At 46.3% G+C, this 27,631-nt stretch overlaps 1 protein-coding gene across 1 annotated transcript; it reads left to right on the top strand.

Moving 5' to 3' along the window:
* On the top strand, positions 1-27,631 carry LMAN1 (lectin, mannose binding 1). Its single transcript, XM_077346906.1, has 13 exons — positions 1-268; positions 5,496-5,650; positions 5,735-5,842; positions 9,533-9,594; positions 11,808-11,907; positions 13,299-13,422; positions 13,907-13,965; positions 16,111-16,243; positions 17,889-18,082; positions 18,204-18,274; positions 23,797-23,950; positions 24,923-25,044; positions 25,608-27,631. The coding sequence occupies exons 1-13, from the start codon at positions 67-69 to the stop codon at positions 25,642-25,644; spliced, it is 1,521 nt and encodes a 506-aa protein (XP_077203021.1). The 5' UTR covers positions 1-66; the 3' UTR covers positions 25,645-27,631.

Here is a 27,631-nt window from a genome sequence, read left to right as displayed (position 1 = left end):
CCGTCGCCTCGGCCAATCGGGTAGCGCCCTGTTGGCTGAGCCGGGTTGCATGCAGCAGAGTCCAAGATGGCGGCGGTCTGGGTGCCGAAAGGGAGCCTGGTGGTGCTGCTCTGCCTGGGCAGCCGCTTCCTCCACGCCGCAGACGCCACCGGCCAGGCGGAAAACGGGCCTCCCTCGCCTCACCGGCGGTTCGAGTACAAATACAGCTTCAAGGGGCCGCATTTGGTGCAGGCGGACGGCTCGGTGCCTTTCTGGCTGCACACGGGCAGTAAGTACCCGGAGGCAGAGCGGGGCGGGGAAGGAGTTCGGGTCAGGAGTACACGAGGCGGTGGCGAGGGTCCCTGCGAGCATGTGCAGAGTGCGAGCGTCCCCTGGCATTGGGGGCTGGGCTTTAGGTGACGGCGGAGTGTTTGCAAAGGAGTCTTCTGTTTACCCACTGTCAGAAGCCAGCTATGGCAACCTGGTAGGAGGTAGGAGGAGGGGTGGAGGGATAAAGAAGCAGGACTATCTGGCACTGGGGCCGTTCCCTGACTTCGTTTTCTATTAAGGGACTTCTGTATAAGTGGCCCATCAAGCAGGTAGATGTCTAGGAATCCCCCTTCCTCTGTGTTGAGGTCTTTGTACTGCTACTCCGTTAAGTACCCACTGATTTAATCTTGTAATTGAAAACCGCGCTGGTGGACAATTAGAACGCGGATGATAGCCCTATTACAAAATGTAGGCTATGTAAACCTGTAGTCGGCTGATATGGGGGAGATAAAGTGACTGTTCACAGAAGTGGCTTAGGGCCTGTTCTCATAGGCACAGATGCCTTTGTGTTGTCCTCTGGTGTGTAGAATGGGGATAGAAAGCCTGGAGGTTCAGGTCTTAGTCCTGTCATACCTTAGAGCAGGGGTAGTCAATCTGTGGTCCTCCAGATATCCATGGACTACAATTCCCATGAGCCCCTACCAGCATTTTCTGGCAGGGGCTCATGGGAATTGTAGTCCATGGACATCTGGAGGACCACAGGTTGACTACCCCTGCCTTAGAGAGTCTTATCCCAGCTAGCCACTTTGTAGGTATGCCTTTTTATCTTTGGGGGCAATGGTCTTATGAATGCAGGCCCATTGTGCCATTACTCAATCTGTTGATAATGTTTTGTATCGTGCCACCATTGTGTGAGGTGGCCTAAAGAGGTGACTCAGCAGCTGCTTCAAAAATGAATTTGAGGACAGCCAAATAGTTTAGAACTTGATGCGTAGTCCCAAACTGCCCCCTTATACAGATGGTATTTACAACATTCTGTCAATTATACATGAGGGTGCACCTTAACTTATTTTTCATTGTACTAGAACATGACATCCTCACTCATTGCTCCATATAAATGCAGATAATGTTTCTAAACCTTGATATACCTCAGAGTGCAAAAATGCCAGTGCAGCGGACTGATGTAAATGTGCCTTTCTCTGCCTTAGCCTTTGTTATGCAAAACAAAGCATTGATAACAACATGATCCTGAAATTGCAGCTGCTACTGAATGCAGCTGTGCAGGTCCCAATGGGGACACCATGGAGGTCACATATTTGACCTGCCCTCCCAACAGGTGCCAGTGGAGTTCTGGATCATGTTCAAGGTCTTGGTATTGACCTTAAAGGCCCAGGTAGTCAAACTGCGACCCTCCAGATGTCCATGGACTACAGTTCCCATGAGCTTCTGCCAGCATTTGCTGGTGGGAGCTCATGGGAATTGTAGTCCATGGACATCTGGAGGACCACAGTTTGACTACCCTGTTGTCTGGGCTCTGTGTATCTGAGGGACCGTCTACCCCAATATGTTCCCTGGAGAGCATTGTGCTCTGCCAACACCCATTGGTTTGTAACCCCTGACCCTGAAGATGTCCGTCTTATCTTGACCAGAGCCAGGACCTTTTTGGCCCTGGACCCAACCTGGTGGAATGAGTAACCAGTTGAGCTGGGGGTCCTGACAGAACTTATGAAGTCCCTCAGGGCCTACGATACAGCAGTCCTCCACCAGGCATGTAGCTGAGACCTTGGTGGGCTGGAAGCAGATGCCCTATCCCATTCTATATCATTCTCTGGGTTAGCTAGTGGAGAATGTTCAGGTGTGGAAGAGAGGTAGGACTGGTTTTAAATTGGTCTTTAAACTCTTTCTTTATTATTGTATTTTATTGTTCTGGATTGCCCGAAGCCCATTTGTGGGGAGAAGCAGTATAACAATCTTCTAATGCATAAATAATTGTAAATGAATGAAGTTATCAGCTGTTATTTTGAAACGACCAAGCAACATTTGTGTTCTCTCTAATGGTTTAACTTAAGCAGTGCATGTGCTTTAACATGTTTCCAGAGTCCTATAGGAGGCTGTGTCTTTGATTATGTTGCCTGCTGATAGAAATCTGATACAGAGCTTGTTTACTGCTGTTTGTCAGTATTGTGTTCCTTCCCCAAGATAGGTGATTAGTGGCATCTTGTGTTACCAAGAAGTAAAGTACACCATATGGAGCCTAGCTAAGCTGCAATGGTGTCCCAATAACAGGTTTATTTTTCAAATGCCTTCTGACAAACAAGCTGATCTCTGTTACCTCTTGCTTGTTCAGGGAAGCCCGCCCACGTTGCTTGACCATTCTGTCATACACTTAGCAAGAAATGTAAAGTCTTCAGGATTTTCTCATCCTTTTTCACTGGGTATTATGGCCCCTGAGGAATTTAATGCATGTGGGTGAGTGCAACTGTGGTAGAGGACGATGGTTGTCATTCCATATCAACTTGCATAGACAAAAGGGGTGATTTTTTTTTGTCATATCAAAGTTCTGAGCCAATTGTAAGGCAGATTGAGTGATTTAAAAAGACTCCTTGATTATCTTTAGCTAGTATCACAGTACAGTAAAGGACAGCTGTAGGAGTTACATGCAACTATGTTAACTTGAAGCCTAAAGTTTTTCTTGAACATTCTACTGAGCCAGTTTGGTGTAGTGGTTAGGAGTGCAGACTTCTAATCTGGCATGCCAGGTTCGATTCTGCGCTCCCCCACATGCAACCAGCTGGGTGACCTTGGGCTCGCCACGGCACTGATAAAACTGTTCTGACCGAGAAGTGATATCAGGGCTCTCTCAGCCTCACCCACCTCACAGGGTGTCTGTTGTGGAGAGAGGAAAGGGAAGGCAACTGTAAGCCGCTTTGAGCCTCCTTCGGGCAGAGAAAAGCGGCATATAAGAACCAATTCTTCTTCTTCTTCTACTGAAGAACCAGATGTAATTTTTTCAACGTTACATACTGACATTTTCTATGCCAAATTCCTATGTAGTCCTAATGGAGCTGCTTGCATTCTTAATCTAATGACATTGAAGTTTAGTGAAACTGTTCCCATCTTTATGATGATGTGTCACTGCTCAGACAATTAAGAGGCTGGCTTATAGTCCTTTCCATCTTGTGCAGCCTCTTCCTCCAACTGTCCGCCCTCTCCCTTTGCTTAAAATCCTGCCAAAAGGTTTTCAAATAATTGCTGGCTACCTGTATTGTGCTGCTATGGACTTTGATTTTTTTTGTTTAAGTTGCCCAAACAGCTGCATGCAACCTTTATAGTGCTATGTTGACCATTCTGTCACTGGTTAAACCTTTGCTTTGAGTCTTAAAGCAAATGGCATCTAATATTAAGTTAAATGAGGACTGGGAAAAAGCTCAGATTTTTTTAACACAGTAGGGTTGAAAACCAGGCGGGGAGAAAAATAGAAGAAAAACCCTGCAATTTAAAATAGAAGGAACATGGTGATTCAGAAAATGCTAGCTGCTCAGTATAAAAAATGTATTGCCAAGTACTGACTTTGCAGGTGGAGAACAAAATGAGGGTTAAGAGTAAAGGAGAAAGATGCTTAATATCAAAATTTACTGTAGTGAAAGAGCTATGAAACCCCTGCCATGACTCACAGTTGGTTACATGACTGCTGTTCTCATGTACCATGTGAAGCTTTAATATTAGCTGCCAGGAATGGCTTAGTTTAGAAACTGCACATTCTAATTTACTACATGTTTCTGCTTGCATTAGATGTGGCATAGGCCTGTGTGTTTGCTGAACATGGCGTCCATGTGCATAGACTCCTAAGGAAAAAAATCTGTCTTTGAATGGTGGTCCTATACATTCTTGCTTGAGGGTGGTGAGCCCTCAGTAGTAGAGTCCTGGGTTGTGTTATGCTGTACTCTAATTGTACTTAATTCAACCCTTAACCCTTAATCTTTTGCTTTAGGAGCCAGCCCAAAATTTCAGGAGCCAGATTAACTTTACCCCTCAGGGGTTTGTATTGCAATGCCCATATTTTCTCCTTATTGCTGTTGTAGAATATAAATACATGGACGTATCGAGCTACCTTATACTGAATCAGACTTTAGGTCCATCAAAATCAGTATTGTCTACTCAGACTGACAGTGGCTCTCCAAGGTCCAAGGCAATCCCTTTGACTAGATATTCTGGGGATTGAACCTGAGACCTTTGGCCTGCCAAGCAGATGTTCTACCGCTGAGCCACAGTTCTCCCCCATTAACTAAATACAGGTTACTTTAGATGTACTCACCACAACAAAATGCCGACTTCTAACTTTAAACCTAACTTCTCCCCAATTTCTTATAATTCCATTGTTACCCCTAAAAGCTCCACTTAATTGAACATTGGAACCAGCATAGAAAGCAAATGCTTAAGAAATTCATGCTGCACCACTGAATGCTGCACCACTGAACATATAAAGAAGCAGGGACACAAACATGCATATGTATTTTGTGGCATGCATTATTTTAAAATGTGAAATGATAAATAAGCTTTACTGAGGATCACAAAGAATGACTACATTGCTGAAAACTTTAGGTGCCCCAATAAAATGCAAGCTGTCATGGCAACCAGGCACCAGGGATTTGTTGAATCCTGATTTAATTGTACCAATTTGCAATGGGCTTAAAGGTGCCATTGGACTCAAATTTTGTTGTGCTACTTGAGACCAACCCTGCTATCCAGTTGAATAGAACTTTATTTGGTTTTTCATGTTCTGTATCTCAGATGGTAAATGTATTCAGCCAGGATTATCACTGTCAATGGACTAATTTGTAATACCCTCTCTGCTGTCCCATCGCAGGCTTTATTAATTACATTGCCTTTTAATGCAGCGCCTTTGTGTGCATAATGTGCTTCAGATCGCTTGCCAAGTTTCAAAGGAAACCTCCCTGACAGTCTGACTTGACCATTTTTTCATAAAATTGAAATAAAACATTTTATGCATTATGGATTAATATCATATGGGTGTGTGCCATAATCAAACATATGTCAATGCAAGGGTACTGGCATCCTAAGCTGGGTAAGAATATATCTAGATACATTTTAAGCATTGGACAGACAGACAGAGAAACAGAAAAAGGAGCCACTTGGCTGGAGGGGGGGTGCATGTCATAGCATGCATGATTCGTACAGAAACCGTAAACTTCTAAAATAATCATTTTACTGATGTTCCTTTTTAGATGCTATACCCAGTGCAGATCAGATAAGGATAACTCCATCATTGAAGAGCCAAAGGGGATCGGTATGGACAAAAAGCAAATCTATATTTGAACACTGGGAGATTGAAGTGACCTTCCGAGTGACTGGCAGGGGGCGAATAGGAGCCGACGGACTGGTATGTTGAACGGTTGCTTTTGCAAACAATTCCGTTGTATGAAATGGAGTACCTTAAAACTGAGATTTGAATTTCTCTGAACAGGCAATCTGGTTTACTGAAGGGCAAGGTTTGGACGGTCCTGTTTTTGGAGCAGCTGATAACTGGAATGGCGTTGGTATCTTCTTTGACTCCTTCGACAACGATGCAAAGGTCAGTGGAGAGCCTTACTGAATGCTTCTACTAGGGAAAATGTTTGGAAGAGGGGATTGCTCTGCTTCGTCAGAATTCTTGTAAAACGAGCATCTGATGGGGGAATGCACAAGTCAAAACAAGCATGTTTTATAGCAAGTTCCTGTAAACATTTTCTCAGAAGTTCCATTGTGGTCAAGGTTTTAGATTACAGTTCTGTGTAAACTTATTTAACTGAACTTAATCGTCTGCAACTCGCACCATCAGTCTCCTCTCAAGTGAATGTTGAAATAGGCTAGGATATTTCTTTACTACGTGAGTAGCCACAGCTCATTGTTAGAGCATCTGTTTGGCATGCGGAAGGTCCTTTATTAAATCCACAGCATTTCCCGTTAAAAATATTAGGTAGTAGGTGATAGGTGATGTGGAAGACCTCTCGGTCCAAGGCCCTCTGGAATTGCTGCCAGCTTGGATAAACAATACAGACTTTATTGGACCAGTGGTCTTATTCAGTAGACGAGAGCTTCATGTGTTCACAACACCCACAGCATCCCAACAGCATCTGCCTCAGTTCAGAAACTCTCATCGCAAGAGGTGCACAGATTCTTAAAGAGCATCCTACGTTTTAGGGTGGTGGAATTCGGAAAATATTTAAGAAATGGTTTCCTTTGTAATGTCAGTAAATGGAAGTCCTGACAGTGATCTCCCATATTTCAGCTCAAAGATTAGCCTGTACTTTGGAAAGTGCACTTTTTCCCAATACCCAGAGAGAAAAGTGTTGTCATGGACTAAGATTCAGTGGTTAATGTACACGCTTAGTCTGTGCATAATTGCTATCTGTGAAATCCAATGGATTATATGCACGTAAGAGTGTGCAAGAGCCTCTTGTGGTGCAGAGTGGTAAGGCAGTGACATGCTGTCTAAAGCTCTGACCATGAAGCTGGGAGTTCAATCCCAGCAGCTGGCTCAAGATTGACTCAGCCTTCCATCCTTCCGAGGTTGGTAAAATGACTACCCAGTTTGCTGGGGGGTAAACGGTAATGACTGGGGAAGGCACTGGCAAACCACCCCGTATTGAGTCTGCCATGAAAACGCTAGAGGGCATCACCCCAAGGGTCAGACATGACCCGGTGCTTGCACAGGGGATACCTTTACCTTTAAGAGTGTGCAACTGGCTTCCAGCTCAACTGATGTTATGGGAGGATGGCTTTGCACATTAAAGAGGATGCTGTTGAGAATTTCCCACTTGGCACTGCCTGTACAAGGGTTGCAAGATGTGCAGGTAACTTGCGCTAATTCTGTAGCTGCTTCCGTGTTACAATATAACAGATTGCGGGGGAAGTGGTACATTTTTATACGGTTTATTTCATTTAAAATATTTGTATGCTGCTTTGCACACCTAAACATGGTCCCCAGGGCGGCAGGCGTAAAAACCATTAAAGCATTTGAACAATTAAAAATAATTCGGTGAAAACATACAAACACCACCCGGACCAGGAAGGATGGCCAATGACCATTCTTGGGGCTGTGCCAAACAAACAAAAAATACCTTCACCTGCTGTTGGAACACACCGATAAAGGGAGACAGATGAGTCTGTCTAGAGAAGGAGTTCCAAAGCTTTGATGTCAAGAAGGCCCTTTCTCTGGCTGTCACCCTGATGGTGGCACCACAGATGGTGGAGGCAACTGAAGCAGGGTCTGTTTAGGTGTCTGGAATGAGTCGTTGGTTTCATATATGGAGAAAAGATATCCTTAAAGTATGTTGGTCACAAAGCATATAGGGCTTTAACAGTCAATGCCAGGACCTCCCAATGGCACCTGGATTTTGACCATTGTGTGAAACAGTGCTGGGCTGGATGACCCTTTTCCCTCATCCGACATTCATTTATTTATTATCAAATTTCTATACCGCCAGCTCCCAGACCGACCGCTTTAGGATGCTTAGGGCTGATCCTGCATTGAGCAGGGGGTTGCACTAGATGGCCTGTATGGCTCCTTCCCACTCTATGGTTCTATGGCCGGCTCATGGCAGTTCTCAACAGAATAAAAAAGAAAAACACGAGATGGCAAGATTACCATTTCGCTGATAAATACAATACTAACCACAATTTAAAATTTGACAAAGGTGGCAGGCATATTCCTCACTCACCCATTCCTGGCAGTATCAATCTGATGGACAGCTGGGGCCATGGTGGCCCCCATAGGGATCCAGATGCCCCAAGGGCAGGGGAGGACCCGATCTATATGCCCGATGTCTGGCCCGGACTCAAGCATAACCCTGGTGGCTCTTGTGTTCTTAATCATGATCCATATCCTTAAAAATCACGTTGTTTATTTTCCTTGGGTAGGTCACGAAATGTGCGGCCCTCTTTGTTTTCACACAGCTTAGAAACTTTTAGGAAAGCTGAGGGCCTTAAGCTTGGAGTAGTAACCTCTTGACCTGCATGTGCTTAGAGGCCCCCTCGATATGCCCAGGGTGGTTCAAGGCACCACAGTTTTGCAGGATTTCTCTCTCCTCCCGCCACCCCCGTCCAGTTCCTAGATAGTGGTGTTGACTAAGTCCTTGGCTTTGATTTCTCTAACTGCGTTTAAGCTTTAGTCTGTTCACGTCGTATTTCTTCACAATGCCTTTCATTGTAATCTGCTTACCAGCTAAGTAAGAGGCATGCTTCGGGTCAGTGTTGGTATTATCTGATAAGGCCTGTAAAGTCACAGTAAGTGTTCATGAGTTATTGGACTGTGATTGCTGCAGGACTTTAGAGACGCCAGTTTGTTAGTTCTTTTCAAAATTCTCTAGTGCTGTTGAAGTGTTTCCCTTGTGATACCATCTTGATAGGTGTAGGAACAGTAACTTGCACTTTGTACTATTGATACATCAAACACAGTATTGTTTACTCAGACTGGCAGTGACTCTCCAGGATTTCAGGCAGAGGTCTTTCATGTTACCTACTGCCTGAAGATGCTGGAACTTGACCCTGTGAGCTTCTGCATGCTGAACCACTTACTTATCCTATATACTCGTGTATAAGCCTAGTTTTTCAGCACCCTTATTTGCACTGAAAAAAGCCTTCCTCGGCTTATAAGCGGGTACATACGGTAATTGAAATAAAAACCTGCTCCAGCCAATCATTGCATTGCCTTTTGCAAATGTGTACTGCAAGCTGAGCTTGCTCTGGCAGCTTGTAGGACATCAACGGTTTGACTCTGATCATTTTTTTTCCTTTTGCCTTCAATGGCAAAAGGAATGGCAATGCTGGATGGGAAAGCCTGTGATGATGGAGCTTTTCCCACCCCCGGCTTATATGCGAGTCAATAAGTCTGCCCAGATTTTGTGGTAAAATTAGGTGCCTCGGCTTATATGCAGGTCGGCTTATGTGTGAGTATATAGGGGTATTTATTTTATTTATCATATATGATGACATGTGTGTAACATAACCAATAGTTCCTACGAAGTTAGCCAGGCAAGAGACATTTGGAAGTGGTTTGCCACATGACCCTGGTACTCCTTGGAGGTTTCCCTTCCACACGGCTGCCAGGGCCGATCCTGCTAGGCTTCCAAGACCTGATGGGATTGGATTGGCCAGGGCTATCCAGGTTGGGTGCTGAAGCACTGAACTACCACCTCTCCCAAACTCAAGTTTATGTAGCTCAGGTTTTAATATAAGGGCTAATTCTGATTGTGTTCTTACCTGTATTTATGTCTTCTTGCAGAAAAACAATCCGGCAATAGTTATCCTAGGCAACAACGGCAAGCTGCATTATGACCATCAGAAGTAAGTATCGGCTGGTATGTTGAACGGTTGGTTCTCTCCATTGGTTGCAGAAACTAGCTGGAAGGATTTCTACGCTAGGTGGAAATGGTTCGAAGAATCCTTCCATTGGATTGGATCTTCCACCCACATAATCCCAGGACCTTTGAGTTGTAATATAGTTAATTTAAACAGAGCCAACAGAGAAGTTTAAAAATTAGGCATGAAAATAGCATTGGCTCCGCACAGTTCCTCGTTCCTCCCAACTCCCATGCAATCCTTTAAAAGCACGTGTAGGGTGTTGGCTTACGACTGGGATCAGGGTTCAAATCCCCACGCAGCCCTGAAACTGCTATTTATTTATTCCTTCGATTTTTATGCTGCCACTGCCGGAGTCACCAACACAAACAATAACATACTCTTGTCCCTTAACCTGTACATCCCAGGATTGTTCGGATAAAACGGAGGAAGAAAGAGCTGTATAAACTGCCTTGGAGGCAGTGAAAGTGGGAAAATGCAGTCAAAGTCCTGGTTTTGTCCAACCCAAGCACAGCATATCAATCCATCATCCAATTTTTAGCCCCCAGTGATCAAAGCCTTGTTGTTAGGTGCAAAGTCGTGTCTGACCCATCGCGACCCCATGGACAATGATCCTCCAGGCCTTCCTGTCCTCAAAGCCTAGGGCAGTTTAAATCCCCTTCTGGGTATTTTGCCTTGCACTGCAGAGGGCCTTATCCTTCTCCCTCACATATCTAAATTTGCACCTTAACTTACTAGCACAGTATAAATGCACAGACTGTCATCTTCCTTTCTGTCCTCACCCATGAATCACCAGAGGAATCTCCAGGGATTACCCAAGTCTTAATTCCCCTCCCTCTTTGCCTCATGTTTTCCAGTCCACCCCTTAGCATAGTGGCACAGAGTTTTTCTTCCACAATCTTTTCTCTTCCTTTTCCCTACTCCTTCCCACCTTCTCTAGCCAGAAGAGCAGATCCTGATCCAGAGGTGTACCCAATGCAAGGATCAGTGACCAAAATAATGTTAAGCGTGGACGTGGAAAGCACCACCCGCTGGATGGGAGGAGGCCAAGAGCTGCTCAGAGCTCATGGGCCATCCCTGAAGCTCTCCCCAGGAAGCCAGCCCCTTTCTCCCACTCATTTTGTGCTCCTCCAATTGTCAGAAGAAGGGAACCCTTCACTGGAAAGGCTTCCTCCAGTTGGCTTCACTGCACGGCCAAAGGCTTCTCGCTGAAAACTTGGCTTCAGCAGTTTTGTATGCGGGAAACAGTTCAGATAGTCCAAAAAGTAAAACATTGCTGGCCTCTTTGCCGCTTCCCCTCCCCCCCCAAGCTGAGTGCATTAGTTCCGGTGCAATGAAGCACAAGGACTCTTTCCTTACAATTGGACTGCGTGTTTACTCTCTGGAACATGTTCCTTATCTGCCTTCCTTCTGACCTAGCTTTGACTTTCTGGTTGTCTCGCTTCAGAGAACCCTTTCTGGCCTCCGTTCATCTGTCATGAGCGCTTCAGCGTCCATCATGGAAGGGTGGAGCTTGGGGGTGAGGGGAAAAGGAAGGAAGCAGGTTGTGAGAAATCTAGAAGCAGTGCACCTGGGTCGTAGGTGGTATGGGCCTAGCCTTTTGGGCTTTGCTGTTGTCTTGTGTGCTTCCCTGCTCAAATCTCTAACCACCTGCTCACTGGGTAGTCAGTATGGTGTTAGTAATCAGAGTGTCAGATTACAGCTGAAAGAAACTAATTCACTCCTTAGGATGGTTTTGAAGATGAAATGCAGAACGGGGAACCCACTTGTGCCATTTTGAACCCCCTTGGCAGAGTGGCAGGATAAGATTTCCCAGAGAACCCTGGCAATTGTTGACAAGCCATCTTTCAGGAAAGGTTGTGCCTCATCGTTCTAGCTGCTGTCTTCTCACAGAAGAACCCCTGATACACTCATAGGGTTCTTTGGAGCACATTTTAAAAACCATTGGTTTTTAATGTGGCATATGCATGGATTCTCTCCTTGCCAAGGTTTGAAAACCTAATTAGGATTCTGATCCAGAGAGTTTTTCCTCTGGTGTATTTCTCTCTTCTTAAACTTATCATTTAGTGTTGATGAAATTCAATTGAAGTTGTTCCCAAGTCTTTCGGTTTCTGAATAAATTCCATGTGTAATTTGGTTCGTTTACAGATTTCCTCTAAACCTTTTCAATCTGGTGTTTGTTCTCTCTTTTTTTTCAGTGATGGCTCCACACAAGCGCTGGCATCGTGTCAGAGGGACTTTCGTAACAAGCCTTACCCTGTCCGAGCAAAGATCATATTCTACCAAAAGACCTTGCAAGTAAGCATTCAGAATTCGTGGACACTTCTGCATGTGGATATTTAACGTTAGAGTCTCTCGGACTGTACAGACTCCCTGATTCCCTCAATTCTGACGGTTGTGAAAGGAGAGATAAGGCATGTGCGGATACCAGATGAGGCTAGTCCCTTTTATCTAATATGCTTTCAGTTTATGGACTCAATTGTGGTGGTCTGTTAACGTAGCCCATCCCAGTCACATACACAAAACATAACAACTAGGCTGAGAAGCCCAGGGGTTGAGTATTTGGTTAGCAGTGTTTGGTTGGGAAAGTAGCATGTAACTCCAGATGCATCTGTGACAGGCAGTAAATGAAATCCGAGTCCAGTAGCACCTTTAAGACCAACAAAGATTTGTTGGTCTTAAAGATGCTACTGGGCTCTGATTTTATTGTGCTACTTCAGACCAACTCAGCTACCCATTTGAGACAGTAGATGGCTAATGCTTTAACCCGATCTGAGAACTTTGAGTGGCAGGGGATCCAAACAGAATTCTGCAGTTAAGAGTGGCAGTTAAGAACTGACAGTTGACTGGGAAGGAAGATTAAGAGAGTCGTAAGGAGGATCAAGAACGGATCACCATTCAAGCTTGGGGGAAGAAGAAGAAGAGTTGGTTCTTATATGCCGCTTTTCTCTACCCGAAGGAGGCTCAAAGTGGCTTACAGTCGCCTTCCCTTTCCTCTCCCCACAACAGACACCCTGTGAGGCGGGTGAGGCTAAGAGAGCCCCAATATCACTGCTAGGTCAGAACAGCTTTATCAGCACTACAGTGAGCCCAAGTTCACCCAGCTGACTGCATGTGGGGGAGTGCAGAATCGAACCCGGCATGCCAGATTTGAAGTCCGCACTCCTAACCACTACACCAAACTGGCTAGTAAGGGAGCAAGGAAAGGGGCTGCTGAGCCAGGGTGATAAAGAGATCTTGGGGAACAGTCATAGCATTCCATGCCTTCATTCAATGTCGTCAAACCACTGATCGTTAATTTTAAGATGTGGAGTTGGAACTTAGATGTCGCCCCTGTTATGTGCTAAATGACAACTTCATGACAGTTTGCGAAGAAACTTGACCTAGTTCCATGGGATTTTAATGTGTAGCATTTCTTGAATATGAGGAGAGGGCTTCTGTGTTTATGTGATTTTTATGATCTAGCTCAGGGGTAGTCAAACTGTGGCCCTCCAGATGTCCATGGACTACAATTCCCATGAGCCCCTGCCAGAAAATGCTGCAGTTTGACTACCCCTGGTAGTCAATCTGGAGGACCGCAGTTTGACTACCCCGGTGTCTCTTTAAAGGAAGCTAAATATGAGGCTTGGTGAGCCAATAGCCCTGACCAAGTATAAGGCTATTTCATATATTAACATCTCTCTTTTTAGGTGTTGATAAACAATGGTTTTACTCCGGACAAAGAAGACTATGAATTTTGTGCCAAGGTTGAAGATATGGTGCTACCATCTCAGGGATACTTTGGGATCTCTGCAGCTACCGGGGGTCTTGCAGGTGAGTTCTTACTATTTAAGTTGTACCTCTTGTGTTTGTCTGTTGGCTGTTTTTCAGGGTTTCTCCTCCCCCCCTCCCTTTTACGCAAACTAGGCTCATGTCAACTAAAGAAAAATCTGCAAACTCAGTTAGCCTCCAGATATTGGAGGCAAGTATTGCTTTAGCACTTGCTGAATTCAGTTGTGATGGGGGAAACCCTGGCATTAACACGCAGTGTTTGGCCCCACGCTTCTCCCTCCCCTAAGAAATGAGACCTTTGGGCAGGCCAGAGCATTGGAAGTCAGGCAGTTGAAAGACTTTACAAACTAGCAGTGTTTGCTTGGGAAAGTACCGTGTCACTTCAGATGCATCTGTGACAAGACAGTAAATGGTTAATGCTTTAACCCAGTCTGAGAGCCCTGAGTGACATGTTGACCATCATTCTGTGCTGCCCAGATGCTTCCCATTGGTAACTTGATGTGTTTGGGAATTCATTTTTCCCCAGATGACCACGATGTCTTGTCTTTCCTGACTTTCCAGTTGACAGAGCCTGGCAAAGTAGCGGTAAGCATCCTTGGGAAGTAGGGTTGCCAGCTCTGGGTTGGGAAATACCTGGAACGTTTGGGGTGGAGCTGAGAGTGGGCGGGGTTTGGGGCAGGGCGGGACCTTAGTGGAGGATAATGCTATGGAGTCCACCCTCCAAAGCATCAATTTTCTCCAGGGGGACTGATCTCTGACACCTCTGGAGATGAGCTCTAATTCCAGGGGATCCCCAGGCCCCACCTAAGGACTGGCGTCCCAATTTGGCAGTGAAATACCTTGCTTGTGGGTGATCCCAGGGGGAAGTCTTTTCTCTATTTGCATTACTTAAGAAAGCTGCTCCTGCATTCTCCGGTGTGTGAAAGAAAGGTGATATGAACATGTAATATTTTATTTTATTTATTTATATTTATATTTTTATATCGCCCTTCCCTATGGCTCTGGGCGGTTTACATAAAACATTTTTGAACATTCACATAGAACACTATCAAAATCAATATCAAAAATCAATATAACAATATAACAATAACAACAAAATATCAACTGGAACAATTAGAACGGCACTTCAACAATAACTTGACAATCCCTCAGTCGGTTCGTTCCCTCAGTCTGGGGGGCACCTGTAGGTGTTATTGCTCAGTCAGCCCCACCAAATGCCTGGTGGAAGAGCGCCCTTTTGCAGGCCCTGCAGAATTGTGGAAGTTCCGGCAGGTCCCTGATCTCTTCGGGGAGCTCATTCCACCAGGTGGGGGCCAGGACTGAAAAGGCCCTGGCCCTTGTTGAGGCCCGACGTGCCTCTTTAGGGCCAGGGATCCGTAACCAGTTGGAGGTGGCGGATATGTTTTTTTGTGTATTTGTTATATACTGACCTCCCTTTCGGCTCAGGGCAGTTTACATTATAACTCTCATATGCAGTACAGTGCAATCAACGTTCAATATAAAACTTATTTAACAGTGAAACTTGTATTAAACAATGCAACAACAGCAGTGAACAGTGTGATATAACAACCATGCTCAATAACAAGCAACAGTTTGGTCTGTCTGCACTGTCGTCCGGGTTTCTATCAGCACAGATTACGGGGCTTCTGGTTGGTGGTTAGCGGCTTTACTCACTTGTCTTGGCTGAATGTCTAGTGGAAGGGATCCTTTTTGCAGGCCCTGGTGGAATATTTATTTAAGAGACCAGATCCTGGAACAAACACTTTTATTTCTGTTTAATGGGCTTTATTGTGTGTTGAATTCAAAAGACCTGCAATAAAGCACAAATAGAAGCACAAGGAGGAGGATGCAATCAGCACAAAATATTCAGACCAGTAAACAACATTGGGAAGCTGAAGGGAGCAGGACAAGAACATATCAAAACAGCCCAGCCCAGGGGCCAACAGGAGATCCACCAGCTGGACCGGAACTTCAGAAATCCTCCCACAGTTCCCCCTCCCCCCCAAACACCAAGAATACAGAGCAGCACTGCCCCGAGCAGAGTGTTTCCTCTACACTTTGTGGCTAAGTGGCCATTGATGGACCTCTGCTCTTAACATAAGAGAAAACCCCATTGGGTCAGGCCACTGACCCGTCCAGTCTAACACTCTGTTGCACAGTGGCCAAACCCCAGTTGCCATCAGGAGGGCCAAAACTCCAGACATCTGCCTTGCTGTTGCCCCCCAAGCTCCAAGAACACAGGGCATCCCTGCCGTAGACATTAACTATTCCCTAAAAAAGTCTGCCTAGGCAAAAGGGACCAGCAGGGAAGGGGTCTTTTAAAAGAACCAGCAGGCATGCGGAGGGGAAGAGCAGCTGGAAAAGTTCAGCTTAGATGGCAAAGTCTCCCCAGGCAAAATTGTGGGCACCTTCATAGTGTGGTCATCTTAAAGGGGTGGTTATTTATATAGTCACTACGGTTGAATGGTGGTAGAAGTTGGCCTTTCCCCCTTCCTTCAGGGTCTTTTGGTTCTTAATGGAGTGGTGGCTAATCCATGTTTGTATGTTGACATGTGAGGACCATAACAATGGACTGGAGACTAATTATTGCATAATATAGTTAAAGGAAGAAACTTTTCTTGCAGTTAGGTTTTGGGGTGGGGGGGTGTAGTCCTCATGCCTAGAATCCTCAGCGGAAACACCTGACGGTGCCCTCCTGATCAATTTTCCTCTTAAAACTTGCTTTTGCAGCCTCCCCCTGACACAGAAATCCCCGAGAAGGACAAAGAAAAGTATCAAGAGGAGTTTGAGCATTTCCAGCAAGAGCTCGACAAAAAGAAGGAGGAGTTCCAGAAGGAGCACCCCAATGTGGAAGGAGAGATAGGTAGGCAGCAGAGAGACAGGGCAGAAGAGGCATGGTTCAGTTGGTGGACCTGCCTGTCCTTTGAAGCACATGAGTCGTTACACGGTCTGAACGTAACAGTGCATCTTCACTAATGGTTCTGGTGAGCCTTGCTGTTTTCAGAATGACCCCGGAAGTCCTCTGCCTTACGCTCCTCCTTCCCCACAGAGTTTGGATATTGAAGACTTCATGGCTCCCGGCATACCATGGCTTATTGCAATGTCAGAGGGAACGACTAATCGTGGCTTGTTTCCTTGCCTGCAAATAAAGGTTAAGCCACGGTTTGCAGTCCGGTTTTTAGAGCACAAACCAAAGTTTGTTGCATGCCAGATCTCTTATATCTGACACGTGCAGGGAGGGGAGGAATGTGAAGGGCTTGAGAGACTCTCAAGCCTCATTCTTATCAGCAGTGCCCATATTTGGTTGATGTGTCTGAATACTGCTGTACTGTCTATCCAAGGAACCGCCAGTAGAAAGGAACAGGAGTCCAGCAGCCCTAACAACTCTCATGGCAAAGGGATGTGTTTTCATGAGTCACAGGTTCAGATACAGCTGGAATGGGAGTCCATCGGCCTTCTATGCTGGCAAGTGGAGTAATTTGAGATATATAGGACAGACAAACTCCAGTTATATCTGAAGAAGTGAGCAGTGACTTGCAAAAGCTTATCCTCTTGCCACAGATCCTGTGAGTTTTTAAGATGCTCCTGGATTCTTGCTCTTTTCTATTGCTTACAGGCAGACTGACACGGCTACACCAGGGACCAGGAAGGCGCCAGAGCTGGCGCACTTGAAGCCATGTGGAATCTGAAGGGTAGCCCAGATTCTCTTGCAGGGAGATGTTAAGTCAACTGTTGGTTTTGTGCCATGCTGACACCACATTTAACGTGTGCTTGCCCAACCTGTGGCATAACTTCATTGCCACTTAGCTTGCTCTTGTGTTCCAAAGCTAACGGTAAAGCTAGTTTTCCAAGACTCTTCTTTTGACTGTTTTATGTAACAAGCAGGGGCTCAGCTGCTCTGGTGTTCTGCACAGCTGCACTCAAGTACTAAACAGCAATGTTCAGTCTGCCTGCATGCATAAAATACTATTGCAGTAGATTGGAGCAGGCATCATAATGCAAAAAAACTGAAGGTAAAAGCATTGCCCTTCTCGTTGCAGTTGCTCATGCTCTTGCATTGTTCCCAAAGACCCACAACTTCCAGAAACAGTATTTAGACAATACTGGAAGTAGATATATTGGGAGGGGGGGGGAGCAGCGATGTGTTCTTCAAGCAGTGTGTCATTCTTTAGTTCCATGCTCACAGGCAGTGCACACACAGCTGTGGGTATTTTATCCCTGATGCATTGTCTGCTTATTTCCTGTTGCATTATATCAGGGGTAGTCAAACTGCGGCCCTCCAGATGTCCATGGACTACAATTCCCAGGAGCCCCTGCCAGCGAATGCTGGCATTCGCTGGCAGGGGCTCCTGGGAATTGTAGTCCATGGACATCTGGAGGGCCGCAGTTTGACTACCCCTGCATTATATTGTGGAACACCTGGCGCATGTGCTAGAGAATTGAGTCGTTAAATACTTCGAGTTCAAAGCAACTAGACTATCTTTTCTCTTTTTATTCCGTTTTTCTAGTGGATGATTTCTTTGAGTCAGTGAGCGACCGTGAACTGAGACAAATCTTTGAAGGCCAAAACCGAATTCACCTTGAAATAAAGCAGCTCAACAGGCAGCTGGACATGATTCTGGATGAGCAGAGGAGATACGTCTCTACTTTGTCTGAGGAGATTTCAAAAAGAGGAGCTGGCGTCCCGGGCCAGCAAGGGCAGGTAGCTTTAAGGTTCTCCGTTCGTGACTCTGTCGCAGAGGCCGCAGTTCCGTATTTTGTTGTTCTTGGCCTCCCCAGCACCCTCTGTGTGACTTCTTCCTCTTTCTCCCTCCCCTTGCAAGGTCTCTGTCCAAGGACTTGATACAGTTGTGAAAACTCAAGAGGAGGTTCTCCGGCAAGTTGGTGAAATCAGGTGAGCAGATGGAAGCTGTCCCGGCCCATTTCAGTTCTGGCAGGGGCACCATGTTGCCTGACGAAACACTAACTGTGAGCCGGGAAACGCCAAGAGACTATTTTTGGATTGCCCGTCAGCGTGAGTTGCATGTGGTTTTAGAAAGGGCGTGATTAACAAGCTTTTGGAGGATGGATATCCCTGGCCGTTGGCTCATAGCTGACGTGGAACTTGCAAGTCCAGAGGTAAAATGCCTCTGATTGTCAAATGCTGGGAAGCAGGCAGCAGGAGAAGGGAGTATTGTCTGCCCATTGTCCTGGTTACGGGCAACCTTGTGGCACCAGGCCCTCCCCTGTTAGGAACCAGATGCTGAGCTAGATGGACCACCACTGTGATCTAGCACATCTGCTCTTAAATTTTTATGGGCTATCCTAGAATCATAGGATCATAGAGTTGGAAGGGGCCATACAGGCCATCTAGTCCAACCCCCTGCTCTACGCAGGATCAGCCCAAAGGATCCTAAAGCAGCGGTCCCCAACCTTCTTGTAGTTGGGGACCGCCTCCGAGGGTGGGAGAGAGCCGGCGGCCCGGCCGCTGCAGCTGCACATAAACGCGCACGCGCAGTTACCGTGCATGCACGTTTTTGCCACTAGGTGGCGCTAACGCGTGTGCGCAGAGCTGGCGCGCATGCGTGTTTTCGCCAGCAGGGGGTGCAAACATGCATGCGCGGCAGCTCCGCGTATGCGCGTTTGCATCGCTGGCGTGCCGGCTTCTGTGCCTGCCTCTTCCCCCCCCTCTCGCTGCGGCCCGGCACCATGTCCTTGCGGCCCAGTGCCGGGCCGCAGACCGGGGGTTGAGGACCCCTGTCCTAAAGCATCCAAGAAAAGTGTGTATCCAACCTTTGCTTGCCAGTGAGGGGGAGCTCACCACCTTCTTAGGCAGCCTATTCCGCTGCTGAACTACTCTGACTGTGAAAAACTTTTTCCTGATATCTAGCCTATATCGTTGTACTTGAAGTTTAAACCCATTACTGCGTGGCCTCTCCTCTGCAGCCAGTGGGAACAGCATCCTGCCCTCCTCCAAGTGACAACCTTTCAAATACTTAAAGAGGGCTATCATGTCCCCTCTCAACCTCCTTTTCTCCAGGCTGAACATCCTAAATAATATGCTGAAATAGATGAACCGCTAGAGTGATTTAGCACATCTACTGTTATGTTCTTATGACCGATCCTAAATAAGATGCTGTGCTAGATGTACCTCTAGTCTTATCTAGCACTTTTTCGGTCCTGGCCTGCACCTGGTGGAATATGTTCCTGGAGGATCTCAGGGCCCTGACGAAGTTGTCTCAGTTCCCCAGGGCCTGCAAGACAAAGCTCTTCCACCAGGTTTATGGTTGAGGCCAGGCAGGGACAGGAACATCTCAGGGCTGCCCCTGTAAAACTGCGATACCCCCACAATAAACTAGATCATCTGAACTATAGAAGTACTTGGCTTGCTGCTGTTTGTTAATGGGTTTTTACAATGTATTTTATAACGTTTTCAATTGATTCAAATTATATTTTACTGCATTTGTATGGATGTTGGAAACAGCCACGAGCCAGTAATCCCGGGAGTGGTGGCATATAAATTTAAATAAATAACATCTACAATTGCGTTCTTATGGACCATCCCAAAAAGCTTTTCATCAGCTATGGAACCGTTTGAGTAGGCACAGAACCACACACCTCATGTAAATTGTTGGGCTATAAATTGCTTCCCTTGTGTAAGCTCCTGTCATGGCTGCATTGGTGGATCCTGCAGGATATGGAAAATAATTTGTATTGGAATGGCTGAGAGTAAAAGACAATCAACCAAGCCACTCCCCTCCCCCTTTTCACTGTTTTGAGCTCTTGAAATACCTTGCAAGAAATTTTGAAATAGGGTGCCTCTCCACTTTAATAGCCCAAGGTCAGCTCTTTCAGGGTTATATAAGTAGGTCAGCTTTTACAGAATAAAGATTAGAATTGTTGCCCTTGTTTTTCAGAGCCATCTTTCACTTTAATATTCTTGTCCAATCTTTATACTTGACAAGTAAATTAGATTTCCTTGTTAACATCAGAAGCCGGCCCTTTTTAGTGACTATTTATTTCAAAGGCCTCTACGTAACATCATCTTAATATTTTCAGCTGGAGATTAGAGATTGTCTTGCAGGGGATGAAAAAAAACAAACCCAAAATGATCATCCTTCTGCCGTCTTGGTCGCCCTCGAGGAAAAATACTTATTGTCCTTGTAATTTCCATGTCCAGATTTGTGCGGTTCCTAAGCACTTGATTAGAAAAGATGTTTGGCCTATGAAGATGATAGAAGAAATCACTATGCTTCCCCTCTCCAGCCACCTTTTTGGGCGGTGGTGTTTGGTGCAGGCTGAAAATGTGTTTCTCTTTGCCTTCAGTTTCCATCTTTCAAAGGTTTTCTCCTAACTAATTTGTTCATCAATTAAATTTGCTAGACTTTCCCCCCTCTTTTCTCTTTCCTTACATGCTTCAGGCAGTAAACGTCTGTTTATATGTGTAAGAAGACTGAAACAGCTGAGACCAGGCAAGTTTTAGCCTGCACTCACTCATTGACTTGTATAGCTCATCAGGGATTGAATGCGGATTCCACACATCCCATCACGTGGCCCACCAAAAGGACAGATAAGGGGGTTGTAGCCTCTTGTGGTGCAGGGTGGTAAGGCAGCTGACATGCTGTCTGACGCTCTGACCATGAGGCTGGGAGTTCGATCCCAGCAGCTGGCTCAAGGTTGACTCAGCCTTCCATCCTTCCGAAGTCGTTAAAAAGAGTACCCAGCTTGCTTGCTGGGGGGCAAATGGTAATGACTGGGGAAGGCACTGGCAAACCACCCTGTACTGAGTCTGCCATGAAAACGCTAGAGGGCGTCACCCCAAGGGTCAGACATGACTCGGTGCTTGCACAGGGGATACCTTTACCTTTAGATCAAATCAAGCCTGAACTCTCCCCGTAAGCTAAAATGACTAACCTGAGGCTTTCATACTTTTTGTCACGTTACTGTGAGACCAAACTCACTGAAAAAGACAATAATGCTACGAAGAGTTGAAGATGGCGATAAAAGAGGAAGACCCATCTTGAGTCAGATTGGATGTTTTGGAGGCGATTAATTCATAGGGTCGCCATTAGTTGGAATCAGCTTGAGAGCACCTAGCACATAAACACATCATCAACTCCATCCAACTTGTTTCCCCTGTAAGAGGTCCAGAATGGCTTGGGATGCAGTTCTAATGAATACCCAGTTGCAGTTTCAAGTAAATGGAAATCTGGTTCAAGACGCAGATTTTGATGATTCTGTTAACCTTGAGATGGGATTACCATTCATATAACGATATCCAGCGGTAGGCATTAATCCTCTTTGCAGCTGGAAAGAAGCATCATAATAGGGAAAATGTACAGAAACATATTGATTAAGGAGCATCCCGGCCACCTTATCGGCTCAGTTTAGACATCTAATCGCCGTTTCAGCCTCTGCACTTTCCGTGGCTTTAGTCTGTTTTCTGTATGAGTCGAAATGCCAAGATAATGCCACGTTTTGCGTCGATGCATTGCGGGAAATGAATTTGTCTTGCAAAAGGTAATCGTGGCCTTCATCCCTAAATCTTTGCTGATCCCTAAAGCTTCTTCTTGATTTCTTCCATGAGGGCATTTCTTACATGTTGGCCTCTTTTGAAATAGAATTTTGCTTCCTCGGGAATTATGATATGATTGAAAGCTTTGGCAGACTTAGGGTCAAAACCGTGTCAGAAACCAAGCTGCGACTTGTCCGAAAACTCCTCCCCTACCTCCCCCCCTTTATTTTACACATGGCTAGTCTTGTCTGCATTTGGATCGTACATGTTGCATACGGTGTGTGCAGTTTTTAAAGGCAGCAAAATAATTTGAAGCGCTTGGTGATTGGAAGTTTCAAGAACTGGGGCGGGCGGGGGAGCCAGAAGATAAATTCACCCAACTGATTACAATTTAGAAAGTCCTTAAAGCCGCGCTTATCCGTCCTTAATAAGCATCAATAATGTGAGTGGCCTTTTACAGTGACCAGAAGATAACGATGTTTCGGTGGATGCTTAGAAGGCACTTGATTCCGTAACTTTGCTGAAGTTAAACAGTGGAAGCTAATAGAGGTGTAAAGGTCTGGACCAAATAGCCATTTTTGCCTCCTTACCCCCCCCCCCCCCAGCCTCCGAATTTCTTCACAGAGCCCCACTGGCAGAAAACGGCTGGAGGGGAGGCTGTTGCAAACAAAGGGATTCAGATATTCAAGCCGGAGAAGGCTGTGTCCAATGCCACAGAGTCCACCCTTCAATGCAGCCATGTTCTCCAGGGTGTGGCAGGGAGGCGTGGCCAGCTGGCATCACTTCTAGGGTTACTTGAAGCCTGAAGAATATTTCAGGGGTTACTGCAGTCAAAGGGCTGAAAAAGGCTGCCCTGAACGGTCTTGCAACCTTTATATCTATGAAAACCACCCTTACCGCTACGCCTCCCTGAGAGCATTAAGAAGATTTGCTTCTTATATGCCGCTTTTCTCTATCCGAAGGAGGCTCAAAGCGGCTTACAGTTGCTTTCGCTTTCCTCTCCCCACAACAGAAACCCTGTTAGAACTGAGAGAGCCCTGATACTACTGCTCAGTCAGAACAGTTTTATCAATGCCGTGGCGAGCCCAAGGTCACCCAGCTTGGCTGCACATGGGGGAGTGCAGAATCGAACCTGGCATGCCAGATTAGAAGTCCACACTCGTTAACCACTATACCAAACCTGCTCTGGAGTCCCAGCCCCAAGGAAATCAGATTGGCCTCAGCAGAGCTTGGACCTTTTTGGCTCTGGCCCCGGATTCTCCCCTTCTGTTTCTCAGTTGGTCTCCCCCGTCTGTTGCAGTTTAGGGATGAAGAGCTATAAATGAATGGCGGCAGGATTTCGATAGAGCAGGTTTTCTCAACCAGGGTTTTGTGAAACCCTGCGGTTTCTTGACGGCCCTGGAAGGGTTTCCCAAGTGGGTGGGAGTATAAAAAAATTAATATTTAAGTTTGCTAAACATTTATCCAGTGATATGACCATATATGGCTATATTCAAGTGGGTAGCCGTGTTGGTCTGAAGCAGCACAACAAAACAAAATCAGAGTCCAGTGGCACCTTTAAGACCAACAAAGATTTATTCAGGGTGTGAGCTTTCAAGTGCTTGTACTCGAAAGCTCAGAATAGCGCTTGCACTCGAAAGCTCACGCCTTGAAGCTCACATCTTAAAGGTGCCACTAGACTCTGATTTTGTTTCAGCTACAGCTATATCGACCCACCCACTCCCAAATGGCCTGGAGGGGGTTGATGTCCTGGGTTTTGCTTTGTCCCTCTTTCTCTGATCCATTTGGCCTTCTGCCTGGCCAAAGAAGGGAGTGCTGAAAAGGAACGATTTCAATCTCGGAATTGGAGCAAGAAGCTTCTTCTCTTACCTTAAAGAGGCCTGAGTTGGAAGTGACTAAAAAGGTTGTTTTGTCCATTCCAGAAGCTCCATGGGAGAGACCCTGAGGCTGGTCAGTGGCGTTCAGAATCACGGCTCTGCCGGCGCCATCTACGAAACCACCCAGCACTTCAACGACATCAAGGAGCACCTCCACGTAGTGAAGAGGGACATTGAGCATCTAGTCCAGAGAAACATGGTACTGGGATATTTGTGAACGTGGCACAGTTTGGTCATGAGGATCTGCATGCTGCCACCGAACGCCAACGTGGTTGCGCTGGGGTCATCAGTCCCACTCGTCACGGTAGAAAGGGTCATCTGGTTGCAGCTAACCTGCGCCAGTCCCAGAGGGCTTTCAACTCAGAGATGGTTTGCCATTGCCTACCTCTACATAGTGACCCCAGACTTCCTTGGAGGTCTCCCATCCCAGTATTAACCAGGGCTAAACCCGCTTAGCTTCTGAGATCTGGTGAGATCAGGGCAGCCCACTGAGGTAGGTGAGGCTGAGAGAGCTCTATGAGAACTGTGACCAGCTCAAGGTCACCCAGCTGGTTGCACACAGAGGAGAGCGGGGAATCCAACTTGGTTCTCCAGATTAGAGGCCGTCACTCTTAACTACTAAACCAAGCTGGATGTGAAAACATGACTCCAAGCTCGGCTAATAACAGTTGCACATTGAAGAGCACAGTTTTCCTGACCTGGCAGAGCTGTTCTTTGTCATTTGGCCATTGTTTTGGGTCAATGGCAAACGGGCATTTTTTTCACGGTCTGTCTGGGCCATGTCCCTGAGAACGCTGACCTGAAAATGAGTCTCTTTGAGGAGCATTATGCGTTTCAGTGAGCGTGCTCAGCATCACGGTCCCTGTCTGCTGCACCTGATCTCGCTGGTCTTTGGTGTATGGGTGGGAAGAATGAACACAGATTTGCGGCATCTCAAATGACTTCCAGGCCCCCGCGAGCTCTCCTGGGCCAAATCTGGCTCAAGGCATTTCAAGGTCTAATTCAGAAAATGCCCAGGACAACCCTGGTGAGGAAGGCCAGAGCTATTTAACACTGAAGCAGTATTTTGAGTGCGGGGGGCGGGGGGGGGTTGGTTTGAGGGCTTGTCAAATTACAGCTGACGTAGGCACTGAATCTACCCACTTGCCGAGTGATCCCTCTTGCTTTCTAGCCGTCAAACGAAAAGCCCAAATGTCCAGAGCTGCCTCCGTTTCCATCGTGTTTATCGACAACGCACTTCTTCATATTTGTTGCAGTCCAGACGGTGCTGTTCATTGGCTACATCATGTACAGGTAAGTCGCTGCTTGAGCGTGGCTCGGAAGGAGCCATCCAGAATCCTGTGCTTTGGAAGAGCCGACCAGCTCAGCTTGTGGAGGGTCCCTTCTGAGGAGGATCCCAGTCACTGGGGGGGGGGGGGGTTGGGGGGGACTAACAGCCTCCTTGGTCTCTGAACCAGCTGATGACTACAGACAGCTCTGCTTGCAGTCCATGAACATCTGGAGGACCACAGGTTGACTACCCCTGACCTAGGTCATCAGCATGGACCTCAGCTATGCTTCCCAATTGTATTCTACACCATCACGCCACTTCCGGGGTTTCTCGAAGCAGGAACGATGTTTCCGGGGTTTCTGAATGGTCAAATAGTTTAGAGAGGCTGGCCTAAGCAACGTCCAACTAGTAGGCCCTAATGTTGGAGCCAGCACTATTTGGACATCGCAGTTTGCGGGTGACACCCGTGGTCCGTGTTTGCCCTCGACCTGAAAAGTGCCCCGCTGCCTTCAGACAGGCAAGACTTGACTTCCTCCTTCCCGGCTGACTTGACGGGTTTCTCTCTCTCTCGCTTGTGTGGTTTTAGGAGTCAGCAAGAAGCAGCAGCGAAGAAGTTCTTCTGATGGCCAGTCCCACTGACAGAGCAGCCGATGCGTTTGCGGATGACGGAAATGTTTAGCGTTCAGAGATGCTTCAATATTGTAAATTATTGAGTTCCTGGCCGAGGACGCCGAATCCCGGATTTAAAACATTGTGACATTGACTGGCTGGAAGGAAGCCGAGGCGGGTTCTGCCCTTGTTTAGGAGCTGGATTATGTTCTTTAACGTGCTGTCCAGACATTCCCCAGGTTGGAGAACCAAGACAAGAAAGGTCTTTGGTTTTTTTTTTTAATCAGTTTGGACTATGGGAGATCTTGGTGCAGAATATCTTTTGGGGGGTGGGCGGGAGGGAGGGGAAGGCTGCCAAATTGCATCCCCCTTCTGTTTTTCCGAGAAGAGAGTTGTAAAACGGCAAACCTGACCTTAAAACGAATTACCATCGAAGGCATTGAAGGAAGACATCTCTGGAACAACAACAACAACACGATTTTATGGACCAACACTTGAGGGAGTTTTTTTTTCTTACGTGGAGGCAGCAGGGGAGAACGGGATTCGGGAGAAGCGTTGTGCCCCTTTCTGAGCATGTTTTGATATACTACTTTGTACACTGAGTAGACTTTTGTAAAAGTGTTCTTTAATCTCTCTTCAGGGAAGAGATCTTAATGTGCATGACTTCTAAAATTCATCCCCGCTTGATAGCATACAATCTAGTGGTGGTACTAAGTCACTGAGCGTTATTGCAAGCCATCCAGATGTGGCAACGAGCCCTTCCGAACAGCAGAGCTGCCCTCCAAACAGGGCATGTGTTGGGCCAGGAGCATTATGTGTGATACCTTAACAGCATTCCCACACACTGTACCATCCTGTACCCTCCAGCTCTGACTGAATGCTTTTGGGTACTTCCTATTCATGTATAGGACATGTATCTCCACTTGTGGTTATACTATCATGTATTTTGTGGCAAGGGGGAGGGGAAATGAAGCCGATTCCCCAACTCCGAACATGAAACGAATCTCCTTTTGGTTTGGCATCTCCAACCTGGTTTTTCCATTTCTGTCTTCAAGGCCTGTAGTTAAATGCTCACAAAATTTTAACTGACTAGAGGTGGCTACTTACTTTAGTTCCTAGACAGAAAAGCCAAATCTTAGCTGAGAAACTAACCATTTGGAAGATCTCTAAAGCTGACTTGCGGCCTGACCACGTTCAGTATTCCATACTTTGTGAGTGTTCTTGCCCCGGACCATTTGAAGGACAGGTCTTTGCAACGCTCATCTGCTTCTCTACTGGAATTGTGTGTCTCTTCTTCTAGATCAGGGGCAATCAAACTGCTGCCCTCCAGATGTCCATGTACTACAATTCCCCATGAGCCCCTGCCAGCGTTCGTTGGCAGGGGCTCATGGGAATTGTAGTCCATGGACATCTGGAGGGCCGCAGTTTGATTGCCCCTGATCTAGATGGTATCCGTTGCATTACGTGCTGGATTGTACATGATAAATTTTCTCAGTGCTGTCAAGTCTCTGTTTACAGCTCTGCTTGCAGAAGCAGCTGCCCCAAACTAGCCCCTTGTCTGAAAAACAAAGTCACAAGTTAGAGCAACCAAATGGCAGCATCTTTTCAGGTCCACTGGGACTACACATTGGCGGTGTGCCGCAGCTCACTCAAAAGTTCACACCAGCAAGTATTCGTTACAGGTGCCTTGGAATAAAACAGATACTAAAAATTAGTGCTGTTAAATAAAGTGTTTTCTTCTTTAAGGGGTGGTTTTGAGCTTTTCACCCGTGGCCGTCAGCCCCCCAGCACCAAAGAGAAGCCCACTTCTGTAATATAAGGAGAATTTTCAGTGTATTTTTTTTTCTGCTGAAAGGACTGCTTTGGGGTTGGGCTGTTTCTTTTGGGATCTACTTGAGCAGGTGGGAGAACGAAAATCCATTAGCTATATTTGGTTTCTACATAATGTGAATCTTCCCCAGCTATGATGCGTCCAATTGGAGAATTAAAATATTGAAGCAA

The sequence above is a fragment of the Paroedura picta genome, chromosome 7, assembly GCF_049243985.1.
Source record: "Paroedura picta isolate Pp20150507F chromosome 7, Ppicta_v3.0, whole genome shotgun sequence".
In the NCBI taxonomy this organism is placed as follows: domain Eukaryota; kingdom Metazoa; phylum Chordata; class Lepidosauria; order Squamata; family Gekkonidae; genus Paroedura; species Paroedura picta.
The sequence above is the reverse complement of the archived record's forward strand: the minus strand, read 5'-3'. Positions and strand labels throughout refer to the sequence as shown.

Excerpts from the sequence above, each read along its gene's own strand:
- LMAN1 (XM_077346906.1), top strand. The coding sequence starts at position 67 with ATGGCGGCGGTCTGGGTGCCGAAAGGGAGCCTGGTGGTGCTGCTCTGC. Across the intron at positions 269-5,495 it reads TTTCTGGCTGCACACGGGCA|ATGCTATACCCAGTGCAGAT; the intron begins GTAAGTACCCGG and ends GTTCCTTTTTAG. Across the intron at positions 11,908-13,298 it reads TCTACCAAAAGACCTTGCAA|GTGTTGATAAACAATGGTTT; the intron begins GTAAGCATTCAG and ends CTCTCTTTTTAG.